The sequence below is a fragment of the Hydractinia symbiolongicarpus genome, chromosome 10 (genome assembly GCF_029227915.1).
Source record: "Hydractinia symbiolongicarpus strain clone_291-10 chromosome 10, HSymV2.1, whole genome shotgun sequence".
NCBI classification, from domain to species: domain Eukaryota; kingdom Metazoa; phylum Cnidaria; class Hydrozoa; order Anthoathecata; family Hydractiniidae; genus Hydractinia; species Hydractinia symbiolongicarpus.
The window spans coordinates 13,963,843-13,981,635 of record NC_079884.1 but is presented as its reverse complement, the minus strand read 5'-3'; the positions used below and the strand labels follow the sequence as shown (position 1 = coordinate 13,981,635).

Here is a 17,793-nt window from a genome sequence, read left to right as displayed (position 1 = left end):
TCAAGGGGGGGGGGGGGGAAGTGGTTTTTCCAAAACTAACATGAACATGATTGTAGATGCAACCTGTCATTAGTTTCGATTTTAAAACTGCGGAAATTTGTTGTACATATTAGATAGAAATACTTTTTGCAGCTAAAGTATCCAGCTCTTCTTTTACAAATATCAACGTGGCTCAAAAAATCACCCACATGTAAAAATAATAGCCATTGAATATGTCGTTTATAAATATGTAGTTAAGCCAAGCAACCTGTTATGCCATAAATGAACACTGGTAACGGTGCGAGTGCATCTTTATTCACAACTGCCATCATTTAATGGTTGATTAGATTATTTGAGGCGCCATGTATGCGACCACTGGAAAAAACATTACCCAAAAGGGAATTCATCCATTGGGATAAAAATAGCTTGATGCCAGTGTTTTCGAAATACCCCTATTTATAAAATGTCCATATTTCACTAAGTGGGTGTGACGTTTAGAGTAAAAAGCAACCCGTGCTGCAATGGGAAGAAAACCTATGATCCAAAAAGATTCAGATGTTTCCTACTTCTATTACCGATATCTGTGGAAAGCTTTGATGGGACAGAATTGAAGAACTTTCCGTGAGAAATCATCCTTCCGGAGGGTGAAAGATAACTGATATTGATTTAATTCACTTTATTTCAGATAAAATACAATATATATATTTTTTATTATGATCACGTTCTTAGTTAGTTAATTCGAATTCCAAGTATACGTGAACGGGCACTAGGTTACACCGTAGGGGAAACGTAGTTCACAACATTTTATTGTTGAACATACACGTAAAGTGAAGTTTTACGGTCCGAGTATGCCAAAACGCCAAAAAGGTTGTGAAAAGATTTTCAGCCGCCGCACACTATTCATAAAGTGTGAATACTTGTACATTTATCTTAGATTCAAAATTACATCTTTCTACCTTTAAATGTCTATTATGCCTATTATGAATGCAACTTATCCTTATCCCTTATTAGTCAGACTTCATTAGATCAGGAACTTTACCCAAGTACAATGGGGCGAGTTAAATTGATGCATGGGGTTAACTTGGTTTAAGAAAAATATATATAACTCGAAATAGTCAAGTGGTTTACTAAAATATGCGCTGGACTACTTGGTTTGAACCAACTTGACTTTTGGTCAACTTGATTTAAAATTCAACTCGATTTACAACATCCGCCAGTTAATTAAAAATTAAGTTTATTTTCGGCTCCGTGAAGGAGTGTCCATGGCGAGCATAAGTAGTAGAACAAGGGCGGGATATAAAAAGAAGACTAAATAACTTGTTCTTTCTTGATTTCGCTCAAAAGTAGTACAGTGGCTTTACCTTGGTTTAAAAACTGGCTGACTTCCTTTACCTTTTTTAAATTTAACTTTAGTTTTATGTAATTATGTTGCGGATTTGTACACGCGACTAGTAAAATCGTTTGTACATGGTATACTAATCGGAAAAAAAGACCATCACACAACGAAGACGCAAGGCAAGAGATTTGCCTAATGTAGAACCCCAGTATAATTAACATCAACAATTAAACTTTGCGGTGGAGAGTGTCTAATTACTTTTTTACAAACGATTAAAATTTCATAGACAGCATTAGCAAATAGAATGACTTTGATCATCAAGGCGAAGTATTGATGTTTGCTAAAGAAGAAAGAAAGTTTCATTCAACATTTATTCAATGAACGAAAAGAAATTTTCGCAAACGAGGTCAAAATCCGTAAAATTCGCAAAGTTTCTGCTCGGGGATGTTTGTACGCCAAAAGTCACGACTCTTATCACATGTCAACCTTTGATATGATTTCTAAAAAGGATTGTGTGGATTTTTTTATAAACACAAAAACGATGAATAAACAAAAAACGGAAATAAGTACAAAGATAAAGCAGTAAAACTTGAGACGAATGTCAACATTTAATTCACTTACGTATTCAATTATGAAATAAATTCGTCAAATTCAAGAATTGTGTAAACAAACTTTGTAATGTAAACAAGGTTTATTAAATTTCGTTTGAGACATCATGGCACGTGGTGAACAAGAGAATGAACACATTCTTGCAACTTCAAAAATGGCGTACACGCTTGTTGTGCACGAAGATTCTGAAGAAGAGTTTCGCGTCGATGGATTTAAAAGAAGTACGAGTTACACTGTGTTGTTTTATGTGCTTGGTTTTTTAAGCGTTGGATTGATTTTTCTTCTTGGATATTGGAATCCTGTTCGCAGAATGATATTCACTCACTCTAAATGTGCTCTTAATGAGGCGACAACTTTGCTGATTAAACAGATACATGGTGGACAGTTGTATTTGAGCAAAATGAAGACAGTAAATTACAGTAAAGAACACAAAGAATTAAAGGATAAACAATTTTCTAATTTTGAATTGGAGCTTTTATCAAGATCGTGTTTTAAATATTTCGAACATAAATTCTTGCGTTATTACTTTAACTCCAAGTATGATAGAGCATTTGAAATTTCTGGACTAGATGAAATTCTCACAGTGAAGGAAATATATGAAATGTCACAAGGATTGTCGCGTGGTTCGTATTTACAGAAACTGATTCTTCATGGAGAAAACTTCATCAATGTTCCAGTTCGTTCCTACTTTATAGTTTTCATACAACTTGTTGCTGATCCGTTTTATGTTTTTCAAGTTTTTAGTGTTTCCCTTTGGTACAGTGACAACTACATATACTATGCTAGTGTGATCGTTCTGATGACATTATTTTCACTTATACTTAACACATATGAAACTAAAAGCCATCTGCAGAAACTCCATGATATGGTAGCTGATGCTTTTGATGTGAAGGTTTTATCACCTGGAGAAAACGGAGTTGATGTAACTTCTAAATCTTCAAAGGATTTGGTTCCCGGCGATGTTCTAGTAATCCCACCAGAAGGTCTCCATCTTCCTTGTGATGCCGTTCTCTTAAACGGACGATGTGTTGTAAATGAGAGCACCCTGACAGGAGAGAGTTTTCCAACTTCAAAAACAGGTGTCGATGGTTTGACTTCAACGAGTGGAAATGTGTTGTCTGAAATATTTTCAGTAAACAAACATAAAAGACATACTTTATATAATGGCACAGAAATTCTACAAGCTCATTTTTATGGGGGAGACACGCGAATTCTTGCTGTGGTCATTCGCACTGGATTTTGTACGTTAAAGGGACGCCTTATTCGTTCAATCATCCACCCAAAACCAGTTCATTTCACATTTTTCCGAGATTCGATGAAATTTATTTTATTTCTTGGTTTCCTTGCATTTTTTGGTTTTGTTTATACCATCATCATATTCATAAGACACGGTGAACCCCCAGGTGTTATAGCAAGAAAATCACTGGACATATTCACAATCGCAGTCCCACCAGAACTACCAGCATGTATGTCTGTTGGATTAATGTACGCTCTCCATCGTCTACGAAAACAACACATTTACTGTATTGATCCCGCGCGTGTGAATGTTTGTGGTAAAATCAAAATGTTTGTGTTTGACAAAACCGGAACATTAACTGAGGATACATTGGCTGTTTCGGGGGTTGTCAGAGTGGAGGGTAATGTTGTCGAACCGATGGAGCATTCCGTTGATAAGATACAAGACTCTACTCTTGTAAAGGGTAAGAATGTTTATTAAAAATGAATACAAACCTTAGAGCTATAAAAAACGAATACAAAACATATATGCAGGGCTTACACTATTCAATTAGTTAAACAAATTAAACAAATTAACTAACGCAACTTTAACTTAAGTATATTGCAATTAGTATTTATTTTTTATTTTCACGCTCATGTTATATTTTAAATCCATTTTGTTCTCTTGCATCTTCAACACATTGTACGTTGCGCTTCAAGTTCATATCACAAGAGCCATGAAGCAAGTATGCAGGAAGAGCAAAAATGAAACATCTAAAATAGAAAAAATTTAAAGTTACATATTATCAGACAAAACGTAATTGTGCAGAACAAAAAAATCTGTGCTCGCAAAAGGAGGTTTCCTGTCTTGTAACCTTACAGCTGTCACCAGATTTTACTTTTGTTGTTGCTAGTCATGTAAAATGAACATAGGATATGGATACCTTTAAATGTAATTTATATCTTTCATTATCACAAAATATTATCTTTAGTCTAATATTTAAACTGTTTGTACGTACATTTCAGACATCTTACATTCTTGTTATTGAATTTTAGCAATGGCTTGCTGTCACAGCTTAACTATCATTAAAGGACAAGTAATTGGTGATCCTCTCGATTCCTATATGTTTGATTTTACAAAATGGAAAATCAATGAACCAAGCGATGAATCTGGTTCGAAGTACCAGCTACTCGCCCCTGTTACGGTTTCTCCTCCAGAAATAATTTCTGCTACTGATGCTTCACAAGAGACAGTCTTTGACGGTGATATAGAGAACGCAAAAGAGATTGGTATTTTGAAACAGTATCCGTTTGAATCGTCTTTACAAAGAATGAGTGTGATCACAAAACAACTTGGCCACTCCAATATGACGGTATATGCTAAAGGCTCTCCAGAGATGATACTTTCATTTTGTCAGGAGGAAAGCAAACCAGTCGGGATTTTGGATGTACTGATGGAATTCACAAAAGCAGGAAGTAGAGTTCTCGCTGTTGCAACTAAAAATTTACCTTCATCAACAAAATGGCACCATCTAAAAAAATTGTCTCGATCTGAAGTCGAATCTGAGTTGCAGTTTCTTGGATTGATCATTTTTGAGAACGTTTTGAAACCAGCTTCTAAAAATGTTATTAAAACTTTAGAAAATGCAAACATCAGAACAATCATGGCGACTGGCGATAATCTATACACAGCAGCTTCTGTTGCCAGGGAAGTAGACATTGTCAAGTCATATCAAAAGACTATCGAAGTCAAATTCACAGAAGAGGATCAATTGAAGTACGAAGTCTTGCAAAGTGAAGAGAAAGAAAGTTCAGAAAATTCGAATGCTATTGTGAATGTAGAATACGCAAATCTTGACTACGCCATGGCTCTTGGTGGCAATACGTTTATGCGTTTGAGAGAAAAATGTGCAAATTTGTTACCAAAAATTTTAATGTCAGCCTCTGTTTTTGCCAGAATGTCTCCAGATCAGAAAACCATTCTTGTTGAAGATTTGAAAAAGATTGGGTATGGAGTGGGGATGTGTGGAGATGGTGCAAACGATTGTGGTGCACTTAAAGCCGCACATGCAGGTAACTATTTTGCTATTATTTGCTATAATTTACTTGTTTGTCCTAACATTTTATCAGTATCCTACGCAATTTTCCTTGCCTTACATGAAGAAATTTTTCCAGAACTTATTCTATACCAATTTGGCAATACTCAGTTCAGCAATTGTTTAAATGAATCCTTCTCCAAAAACTTTTGCAAATGTGCGCAAACATTTATCAGGTACAAAAACAAGCTCCGCAAATCTTTTGAAAACGTGGTTGGATCGCAAATATATTTGAGATTTTTAAGGGCGATGAGTAAAACGATAATGTTTAAAGAATATATTGTGCTTGATATTTAATGTGGCGATATAATTGGGCAAATGCTTTTTCTTGGAAAATATGTAATAATGCAAAATTAAAAGAAGTTAAATTAACAAAGTAGCGTTCCAATCAAAAGCATAACTTCCTTATTTTCTAGCTGTTAATCAAAAAACTAATTTCTGCAGTTTGAATAAAAAATCTTTTAATCGCAAAAAAGACTTCTCCGCAAAAATTCTTCCCTCAAGTTGTTGTAGCATATTTTTCCTTGCGTATATAGTATAAATAGTAGTAATTCATGCAAATTAATCTCATGTATTTTAGGAATTGCTCTTTCCGACTCGGAAGCTTCAGTTGCTTCCCCTTTCACTTCAAAAGTATTTGACATATCTTGCGTTCCACGGTTGCTGAAAGAGGGAAGAGCAGCGCTCGTGACGTCATTTGGTATTTTCAAATACATGGCATTGTATAGTTTTCTGCAATTCATTGGAGTTCTCATATTATACTCAATCAACTCCAGTTATTCCGATTGGCAGTTTCTGTATGTTGATTTGTTCTTAAATCTGCCATTGGTTGTGACCATGATTCAATCTGAAGCCAGTGATAAATTGACCAAGAAACGTCCACCTGGTAAATTAGTTCATCCAATATTTCTGGGAGGTATTCTACTTCAAACTCTCATCCTGTTTCTTTTTCAATTTGGTGCATTTATTTACGTCAGACACATCTATTGGTACAAACCGCCTTCTTCTTTCAAAGAGAACGAAACAGAAGAATTAAATTTTGTCAGCTATGAGAATGTTGCAGTGTTAACCGTGTCATATTTTCAGTACATCTGGTTATCTGCAGTGTGCGCCTCAGGAAAACCATATCGCAAGCCACTCTATCTCAACTACAAATATGTGTTAATGTTTATTTGTGCTACCATATTTACTACCTACATATCCCTGGATCCACCAGAAGCTATTCGAAAGTTATTCCTGATCGCGTCCGTACCAAGCTGGAAATTTTTGCTGTCGTTGGTGATGATTGCTTTTGGCCATTTTTACGTGTCCTATGTTGTGGAGAAGATATTCTTACCATCTGCAATGGTAAAAGGTCTAAGCGATTATGTTCGAGGTAAGAAAGAGCCTCGTAATGAATATAAACATATTTACAACACTTTAAAAAATAATTCTGATTGGCCACCGCTAAACGATTTATGACACTACCATTTTTTTTGGTTAAGCGCTAGTGTTAGTCAAAGTCTCTTTGAGTTTTTCCCGCTCGAATCACGCGTTGTGACAATTAGCTTTTCAATAGGCCTTACGTTTTACGAAACTTTTTTTCTTTTAGTATCCACTCGTTTTGCTTTTAACCCATTTTTAACAGACCTTTTATTTTACACAATTAACTTGTTGATGTTTTGTAACTTTTATTCGTATCCTTTTGTTGAAATTAAAAGAAATATAATAATGAATCACAAACGAGGATTTTGTTGTACCTCACCGTGAAACCTCTCTGTAGCGACACCTTCTGAAACTAAAAAAAGTGTCTGCTATTGAGACACGTCTGCCACGTAAAGGTTTTTCCCAAATTTCATTAGAGAAACCTACTCTTGGGTGTTCTATTGCGAAGTAATTCGAACACGTAAGGAATCGAAAAATAAATTCTCAAAATTCTTTACCAGGCACTAGGTTTTGGGCTACGGAGGGACCGAAAAAACTGTTCGTATTAGCGAAATATTCGAACGACACGGAGTTCGAATTAGGCAGCATTCGAATTAACGGATGTGTACTGTAGATATAATTCATTTTGAAAAGTAAAACAGAAACAAAACTTCCCTGCGAATTTTTATTCCTTTAGCCCTAAAATTGGCTAAAAAAAATATAACAAAAATCAGAGAATTCTTCAACAAATATGCAAACTATTGTCTGAAATACAGACAAACTTCTTACAAGATTTATTTTATATTTACCAACCGTTGTATACGCTATAGAGATGTCTGCCACAGAAAAGAGTCCGCTATTTAGAGGTTTTGACGAGGGTTTAATATAACTGTCACTCCATCCGTTACTGAAAAGTGTCTGTTGTTTAATATAAAATACAGTTGACCTCGTTTTAGCGAACCCTGAGGGACCGAGCAATTTAGTTCGCTATAATGAGGGATTCGTTAAAAGCGAACTTTTCAAAAATGGGTTTAAGTCTGATAAAATCATGATTTTTTAGCACTGCTTAGTTTAATAATTATAAAGAGTTACATGAACAGTTTCATAAAGAATCAAATTCTATGAAAGAAATTTTCAATGGTGGTTTGTTGCTTTTTCGATTCTTCACATTTATCGTATACTAGATTGAACTGCTCCAGATGCCTTCTCATGTTGAATGCTGCCTCTTCCTCCTCAAAAAGACTGTATCTTTGAAGTAATTCCATAGCTACGTATATTTCAGATCGGGACGGTTTGTTTGGAGGTTCGATTTCCACTATGTTCTCTTCTTAGTGCTTTCTCTAAATCATCATTCTTTCCGATTCTCATATTCTTCATTTTCGAGCTAACTTCACCGGACTTGAAGGCACTTCTGATCTCATCTTATTTTTTAAGCCATGTCGATACTGTATTTCTAGGAACGTCATACTTTTCGGTGACTTTAAATGGCTTAATACGAGATTCAATTTCTTTGACAGCCTTATATTTTTCACCAAGGCTCACCCTCTTCTCTTAGCAGCCGACGGTTTTTAAACAAATACGTAAACAAACAATTGAATAAAATTCAAAGATTGAATTTCGAGTGCCGCTCGAAATTTAATCTTTGAATCAAGGGTAAATCAGGCGTTGTGTTAAGATATTTTTGTTCGATATAATGAGGAATTCGTTAAAAGCGAGTTCGTTAAAGAGAGGTATTTTATGAGAGCTTTGTTAGCGAAAATCAAGGGACGGAGACATTTTGTTCGATATAATACGGAAGTCGTTAAAAGCGAGTTCGTTAAAGAGAGGTATTTTATGAGAGCTTTGTTAGCGAAAATCAAGGGACCGAGACATTTTTGTTTGATATAATAAGGAATTCGTTAAAAACCATGTTCGCTAAAACGAGGGTCAAGTCAACTGTAGCTTTGTATATACACAAAAATATAATAACTTACAGCGTCTTTTCTTAAAAATGCTTTCCAACTTCTTTCTGTTTTTTTTATTTAGACATAATATAAAGAACTTAAAATATTTGATAATAGATAATGATATAGATAAGGGAACTCACAAGACTTTTTTTTGAAATATCGTTACACAGTACTCTCTAGCACATGTAAAAAAAATATTTTCACTTCCTTGCTCTTCTTCTGCTTGCCAGAAATTACAATTTCACCGAAAAACAGATTTCAGCGCGAAAGAAATTTACAAAGAATTTAACGCGGTTACAAGTAAGTTAATTTCCTAGAATCAAGTAAATAAAAAAACATCTCTTTTTCATTTGATTTAACACTTTCGCGCTTTAGTATAGCAAAGTAGATATATTTATTAATTAATTAATTTACTTACCTAACTTAAACCTGTAAGGAACTAAGAAAATATTGTCCCGCAAAATACACAAAGGTTAATGGTATCTGTGTTTATTGTGAATAAAAAGAAATTGTAAATAAAAAAGTTGTTGATTTAATATTTTGTCCGCCTATCTTGTCACTGTGTGTTAAAATATTTAAATACAATGCTACTTGCTTATCGCCTTTTTATTTTGAAATCGAATTGAATTTTTGAGACCATGGCATAGCATCTATGACAAATGTTCGGATATAAACAAATAATTTTTAAAAAGCAAAAAAGGAAAATAGCGTAATAAATATGCCATGGATTTTAAATAAAATTTTCACTCTCCACAAAAGGACTCTCCACGAAAATCACCTACAGTATTTTTCATCCATCATAATAACTACAGAAATTCAGAAAAACTGCACAACTTTCAGCAAACTCTTTTTTTTAACATGTACTTCTTTTTTTTGAACATTTTAACAATGATTGCAAGCAAAAAAGTAAATTATGTAGGAAGTTTTTAAATATATACAATCTAGGACTGTTAGCAACCGGCTGTGATCCGGAGAAATATGAACGCTTTTTCGTATTTCTATGCATATCATAGTTCAGATGCGAGCAAAAGTATAGTTGCGAAGCGTAGGCTTAGATAAGTTTATTGACAGTAGCGCAACTAAGATGTCTGCTATGAGAGAGAGGTCTCTGCTAATAAAAGTTCTTCGGAAAGTGTCTTGCATTGGTTCGAAAACGTACGTTGGTTGTTGTCTGGCAAAAGGGTAATTTTGGAAGAAGAAGATTTTTGTTTATCCCTAATTTTTATGCAAGCAAGTTTTGTCCTAATTTATCTTGAACTCTCCATAGGTGGGGCATCTTCATTTTTTTGTTACACAAGTAGTCTGGAAGAAAAAAATCAAGAACACTGTTGCAATGTACTTACATGACGTTTAGCTGGGCATAGTAATCATGAAGACTTTTCTTAGAAAAAAAGAGCCTAATTACGTTACTTGAACCTACCCCTTAAATTTCTATGAAATTCTCATATTCGGAAAAATATAATAAATTTCGTTACGATTAACCTTAGAACTTGAAACTCACAACACAACTTTATTTCATCATGGATAATCAATCTTTTTATTCTTTCTGCGTCAAATGTCAAGTTTGATTTAATTTGGAAAGCCTGTCAAAACTAAGGGGAAAGGGCGCGGGCGGAATCCCCCCAATATATGTTTAAAAAACCCAGAGCGGATAGGGTTACAAACAATCAAATAATACAATACAATTCAAAAGTAGACGTTCCTTTGTGAATACTTCATATTAAATTGAAAAAGTATATTTCAAAACTTAATCATAAAAATAAATTACATTTACTATATAAAAATCATTGGCAAAAAAATAGTTCTAATACACCTTTCCCGAGACAATTAGTCATACTCCAACTACTGCAAAGAATGCTAGTGAATGAGACAAAATTACTTGTGTGCTAAAAATAAATATTGCGCATGTGCAGATTCATAGTCGATTATTTGAGCGACCACGGAGAATGAAGTGTGGACCCGCCTTTAAAAAGTGTTGCTATTCTATTCATAGAATCAAATTTGAGGTGATTTGACGATGACTTTTGATCACAATTTTTAATCTTTTTAAGTAGATGACAGTGTTTTCATGAAAAAGGGTAAAGATTTGAGGACGTTTTCATATTCTTCCAAAAACAATTGAAAATATTTGAGATTTTAAAGGTGATGCCACTGGTGAAAAACAATTTATTAGTTTAGCAGGCTGTAAAGTTATAATTAAGGGGATTCGAGAAGAAACTTGTTCATCGACAACTAGAGAATACCTTATTGGTATAAAATTTTGCGCGTACATTTTTGGCGCACCCTACTTTCATCGCGATTTCGCGCGTACTAATTTTGGCGCACATACCTTGTGCATGTAATAATGGTATAAATTTTGGCGAATGGCAAGAAAGTTAGAAATTTGTTAGCACTATACCAAATCTTCATATTAACAAATTCCACAAATATAAACAATTTTCAATTACTCAGTAAAAAAAAAATATATGATTTTAGAAGAAAAAAAAACGCGTTTCACGCGTACTAATTTTGGCGCACAACCATATGCGTGTAATAATGGTATAAATTTGGCGCATTTTTAGAATTTTGCGCTAAAATTTATACGCGCCAAATGTTATACCAATAAAGTATTTGAATAGCCGTTGCAGCCCTGTTATATTTGTCAATTTAATGGCAACCTACAATCTCGGCCTAAATAAAATGGAACTTTCAGGTTTTTCTATCCACAATACTTTGATTTAATACCCCCTTGCACCTGGAACAATGTTGAATATGTGCTTAGGTTTTTGAGACATTTACATTGTTCCAGGAAATTAAATGAAACTACATTCAATTTGACCCAGATTGTAGTTAGTAAATTTTTCAAGCAGTAGTGTACGCTATAAAACAAAATGTAAAAGCTTTACTCAACAAAACTCAACAAACGCTGTACCCAGAGAAAACCCAGAGACAATTTTTAACAGAAAAGGCCTACTTGGGGACAATTTATACCAGGGGCGGCCATTCCTTGTCGTTATGCAATGCATTCAAAATATGCTTATATTTATTTTTACATTGTTTTTTACCCATTATCCAACGACTACAGCGCTTTGCAAAATTTGACCCTATCAGCACTTTTTCAACAAGGCATGTTGAAAACAAACTTCCGAAACCAATTACGACGATAATGATTTTAAACTTCATGCTTGGGATATCTGCTAACTTGAAAAACTTTTGTACTGCAATTGGTGGATATATCGTGACAAAAATCGTAACCGCTGCTGTAGTCACAAAGGCTATGCAATACAAAATATTTTTATGCCAAGGAATATGATATGGCTTGCCGTTGTAACACAAAACCGAAACCCAGATATTTTGGAAAAACACCATGCTTGCGATAACAACATTTTCGTAACAAACAAACTTTATATCTTCGATGTCGTTTTCTTGAAATTGATCAGGAGGCTTATACCATGGCATCTGTCTCACGTAGAAAAACACAGCGAGCTGGAAGCAACATAAAACAAGTGTGTGTAACAGTATGCTGCTGACAAGTATCGGATGAAGGAGTTTACCAACTGGTCTTTTGGCTGTCAGGGTTTCGCTGGATTTTGATTGAATCAATGCGAAACATAGGAAACAGGATAAAAATAAATCCATATATAAAAATTCGAATTCTGAGAAATTGGATTCTGCAGAATATAAAATCAGAACTCCCATAAATTGCACAAAACTATACAATGCCAAATACTTGAAAATAGAAAATGACGTCACTAGCGCTGCTCTTCCTTCTTTTACCAACTGTGGAACGCAAGATATGTCAAATACCTTTGACGTAAAAGGAGAAGCGACAGAAGCTTCTGCATCGGAAAGAGCAATTCCTGAAAATAAAAAAAAGGGATATAACTTGTTGTTTGTTAGAACAGAGACAATAAGCGAAAGCTATTAAGATACGTCTGACCTGACCAGATAAAACGTTCAAATACAATAATATGTAGTTAGATAGTTGATAGTTACAAAATAGTTACCAGCATGTGCAGCTTTAAGTGCACCACAATCGTTCGCACCATCTCCACACATCCCCACTCCATATCCAATCTTTTTCAAATCTTCAACAAGCATGGTTTTTTGATCTGGAGACATTCTGGCGAAAACAGAGGATGACATCAAAATATTTGGTAACATTTCTGCATGATTAGTTCTGATTTGTTCGTATGTGTAGCCACTTAACACAATGGCGAAACCAAGGGAAGCGCAGTAGTTCGTCGCTGAATGAGCATTGGAACATGTTGACGAAATATGAATATGATCTTCAAGAATCTGATAATTCAAAACATCCTCTTCTGTGAATCTGACTTCGATAATCTTTTGATAAGACTTGACAATGTCTACTTCTCTGGCAACAGAAGCTGCTGTGTACAGATTATCGCCAGTCGCCATGATTGTTCTAATGCTTGCATTTTCTAAAATTTTAATAACATTTTTAGAAGCTGGTTTCAAAACGTTCTCAAAAATGATCAATCCAAGAAACTGCAACTCAGATTCAACTTCAGATCGAGACAATTTTTTTAGATGGTGCCATTTTGTTGATGAAGGTAAATTTTTTGTTGCAACAGCGAGAACTCTACTTCCTGCTTTTGTGAATTCCATCAGTACATCTAAAATATCGACGGGCTTGGTTTCTTCTTGACACAAAGACAGTATCATTTCTGGAGATCCCTTTGCATATACAGTCATATAAGACCGCTCGAGTTGTTTTGTGATCACACTCATTCTCTGCAAAGACGATTCAAACGGATACTGTTTTAAAATCCCGATCTCTATCGAAATTATGCCCGGAAGAGAAACAGTGACAGGGGCGATTTGCTCGTATTTTAAACAGGATCCATCGCTTGATTCATTGATTTTCCATTTGGAAAAATTAAACACGCATGAATCAAGAGGATCGCCAGTGACCTGTCCTTTGATGGTAGTTAAACTGTGACAGCATGCCATGGCTATAAAAGAAAGACAACACAAGCAATGTATGACGGTAACAAGATGTGTTGAGTATTCAAAATACAAAACAACATAAGACCACAAATTACTCTAAAATAATCTCTATCACTAAGAAAAAAAATTTGCTCTTCAAGGATATAAGAAACGGAATCTCACCTTCCACAATGACAGTGTCAAGGATGCAAGCACTATCGCGCTCCATTTGGTAAAGAACGTTAATATACTTAAGTTGAAGTTGTGTAACCTAATTTGCCTAAGTAGCTTACTTATTGGATCGTGTAAACCCTGCTTATGCGTTTTGTATTCGTTTTTAATAGATATAAGGTTTGTATATTTATTTTTAATAGAGGTTCTTACCCTTAACAAGAGAAGAGTCTTGTATCATATTCACAGAATGCTCCATCGGTTTCACAACATTATTCTCCACTCTGACCACGCCCGAAACAGCCAATGTATCTTCAGTTAATGTTCCGGTCTTGTCAAACACAAACATCTTCAACTTACCACAAACATTTACACGCGCAGGATCGATGCAAAAAATCTTCTTTTTTCGTAGTCGATGGAGAGCGTACATTAATCCAACAGACATAAAAGCAGGTAAGGAAGGCGGCACGATGATGGTAAAAACATCAAGAGAGCTAACCACTATCCTGTACAGTGGTACGCGATCTTTTATAAACGCCACTAAAGAATATATAAAACCCACAAAGCCAAGAACAGAAAGAAATAAAACAAATTTCATCGAATCTCGGAAAAATGTGAAATGAACTGGTTTTGGGTGGATGATTGAACGAATAAGACGTCCCTTTAACGTACAAAATCCAGTGCGAATGACTACAGCAAGAATTCGCGTGTCTTCCCCATAAAAATGAGCTTGTAGAATTTCTGTCCCGTTATATAAAGTATGTCTTTTATGCTTGTTTACTGAAAATATTTCAGTAAAAACGTTTCCAGTTGTTGAAGTCAAGCCATCCACACCTGTTTTCGAAGTTGGAAAACTCTCTCCTGTAAGGGTGCTTTCGTTTATAACACATCGTCCGTTTAAGAGAACGGCATCACAAGGCACATGGAGACCTTCTGGTGGGATTACTAGAACATCGCCAGGAACCAAATCCTTTGAAGATTTAGATGTTACATTGACTCCGTTTTCTCCGCGTGATAAAATCTTTACATCAAATGCATCAGCAACCATATCATGGAGTTTCTGTAGATGGCTTTTAGTTTCATAGGTGTTTAGTACAAGTGAGAATAAAGTTAATAGAACGATCAGAGTTGCAAAGTAATAATAATTTTCGTTATACCAAATGGTCAAACTGTACGCTTGAAATACATAAAACGGATTTAGTGCTAGCGAAAAGAATATAACGAAATAAGGACGAACAGGAACATTGATGAAATTTTCTCCATGAAGAATCAGTTTCTGTAAATACGAACCACGCGACAATCCTTGTGACATTTCATATATTTCCTTCACTGTGAGAATTTCATCTAGTCCAGAAATTTCAAATGCTCTATCATACTTGGAGTTAAAGTAATAACGCAAGAATTTATGTTCGAAATATTTAAAACACGATCTTGATAAAAGTTCCAATTCAAAATTAGAAAATTGTTTATCCTTTAATTCTTTGTGTTCTTTACTGTATTTTACTGTCTTCATTTTGCTCAAATACAACTGTCCACCATGTATCTGTTTAATCAGCAAAGTTGTCGCCTCCTCAAGAGCACATTTAGAATGAGTGAATTTCATTCTTCGAACAGGATACCAATATCCAAGAAGAAAAACCAATCCAACGCTTAAAAAACCAAGCAAATAAAACAACACAGTGTAACTCGTACTTCTTTTAAATCCATCGACGCGAAATTCTTCTTCAGAACCTTCGTTGACGTACAAAACTTTGTTTTCGTTGTTGAGCGAGCCTGCGGTTAAAAGAAAATGAAAACAATTTACAAACAATTGAACAATTTACACATTTTTTTACATTATACATTATTCAAGTGAAATTGTTGAGTTTTTGCAAATATTAATTGTGGTGAATTTGACGAGTTTTATACTATTCGCTAAAGTTGTCTGGGCGAAAATTCCAGAAAAGATCAATTCGTGAACATATATGTCCGTGAAATTTACCAGAAATGACTTTAAAATTAGCCCTGTAAAACTCTTAGAAAAAAGCAGGATATTCCGCTTTATAAATATTAATTGATAAAAGCAAAGGCCGAACTATGAGCAAATTAATTAAAGGTTATCTTATCTCAATAAATAAGCCTAAAATTATTTAAAATTTCATAAAATGCTAGATTAGCAAAAATAATTTTTCGCAAAAACCCTAAAAAATGGTTTATCCGCAAAAAAATCTTCGCGAAATATCTAGACACGCTTTGATTCGCGAAATATCTAGACACGCTTTAATTCGCGAAAAATGAATTTTCGTGAAATACATTTTTTTGGACCTCGCCAAAATAATTTTTCGAAGAAAAAAATTAATCAACTGAAGATTGTCTGTTTAAGTGCGACTCTTGTACAAATATTGCATTGATATATTTACAAAACAGAACAGTATTTGAGTCAATGATGTGTGCTTATAGAAGAAGCCATATTTTGTAGTTTCTTGGCAAACCAATAAAAAGATTCCGCTATTTTTTTTTCTGATGCAATTTGCATGTACCCACGTGTATTTTAACATGCTCATTTAATCCTTTTTTGACAGGAAAGGGGGAATCACCATCCTATTTTGGGAGAGAAGGGAAAATTACTACCCAATTGTTGCATTTTTAATAACTTTTGTTTTATGAGGTATAGACTAGAAATTTTATGACTTTTAATTTTGTGAAAAGTTTTATTCCTATTACTCAAACAAAAGTTGGATTTATACTTATATCTCTTTTTATCTAGTCATACCTTTCCTTGACATTATTAAATACTTTTTTGTTGACCCCTTTTCTTTTCCCTGAACACACACAACACCTATTTGCTAACCTAAAATTTCCTATATTTTGATTTGCGTTCAGGGTCCGAGAGAAAAGATTTTACCAGTAAATTTTAATTAACATCTGTATAAATAGATAAAGTAAAAAATATATATATTTTTCTTACCATATTTCACATGCTTATACTTCATTTTAGTGTTGATTCTCCGACGCAGCTTTAATCTTTTCTTCTCTTTTCGTCTGAAAAGTTGCTTTCATAGCAGAAATTGCAAAATGGCCTGGATAAAAGTAGACAAGGTGAGTTTTAAAGTCAGACACAAATACTCTGTCATGTTTTTTATATCAAAATTAAAAATGACTTCTACTAAAGCGTTAGCAATTTCGTAATTTTAATATCGAAGCTTAGGGTATCCCACGATGAGTTTACGCTTAAGAAGGTGATTGTGTCTCTTTTAGATTTAATTATCCTGCACTAATATGCCATATTTAAACCCCAAAAATTGCTGATATTTTTTGCAGATAGTAAATTTTATAAGGACATGCTAAACATATTACCTAGCCTTCGTGAATCTTTCTGATGAGGGTTTTTTCTTGTGCTATGAATATTTTTTTCCTTGTGTAATTATACCTTGTTATTCACGGTACTATGTGATCTTATCCCATGAGGAAACGTTGTTAATTTGTTTTTGCAATAAGCATAACATATAAGCATAATCCAAGCCTGATTTCAAATTTTCACTTGCTTATAAAAAAGATAAGAAGTCACAAAATATGTAAGTAGATAAAATCTCGAAAATGGCACTGATTTTCTTGTAGTCAAAACCCCTAATCTTTTATTCTTCCCTTCTTAAAGCTGGATTTGCTTTATAAAAACAAGTTGCTAAACAATTTTCTTAGCTATTATATACAACGTAAACTTCCAACATTGTTTGTCACCTCAAGTTCCCTGTAAAGCATACTTTAATCGCCCTAGAAAAAAAAATGATGAACAAAACAACTCACCGACAACTACCAGAGATAACACTGCAGATATTCTTTTTCCATGTATGTTCATTATAAAGTCAGGAAGACTAAGCCTGATTTAATTCTGATCATTATAGCATCACTAAAGATTTATTAAGAAAATGCCATGGGAATAACAGCTTTTATGACAAATTAAATCTTATATAATTGTATCTATGGACATTGTAATTGCCTAATTAATATTGTTGTATTCTACTAATAAATAAAAAAAGATTTTTAAAAAAATTTATACAGTGAAAAAAGTATGCTCTACGTTTAAAAACAGGAAAATATTCAACTAAAAAACAAACTAAAAATATAGGTA

The 17,793-nt window shown here is 34.1% G+C and overlaps 2 protein-coding genes across 2 annotated transcripts; one reads left to right on the top strand and one right to left on the bottom strand.

Moving 5' to 3' along the window:
* Positions 1–1,615: 1,615 nt before the first annotated feature.
* LOC130662855 (polyamine-transporting ATPase 13A3-like) lies at positions 1,616–6,962 on the top strand. Its single transcript, XM_057461796.1, has 3 exons — positions 1,616–3,624; positions 4,196–5,212; positions 5,816–6,962. The coding sequence occupies exons 1-3, from the start codon at positions 2,031–2,033 to the stop codon at positions 6,694–6,696; spliced, it is 3,492 nt and encodes a 1,163-aa protein (XP_057317779.1). The 5' UTR covers positions 1,616–2,030; the 3' UTR covers positions 6,697–6,962.
* A 3,308-nt stretch (positions 6,963–10,270) lies between these two features.
* LOC130612249 (polyamine-transporting ATPase 13A3-like) lies at positions 10,271–17,793 on the bottom strand. The gene is made up of 5 exons (XM_057433554.1): positions 17,469–17,793; positions 16,633–16,744; positions 13,899–15,458; positions 12,572–13,540; positions 10,271–12,424 (listed from the first exon to the last, which is right to left on the bottom strand). The coding sequence occupies exons 2-5, from the start codon at positions 16,655–16,657 to the stop codon at positions 11,550–11,552; spliced, it is 3,429 nt and encodes a 1,142-aa protein (XP_057289537.1). The 5' UTR covers positions 16,658–16,744; positions 17,469–17,793; the 3' UTR covers positions 10,271–11,549.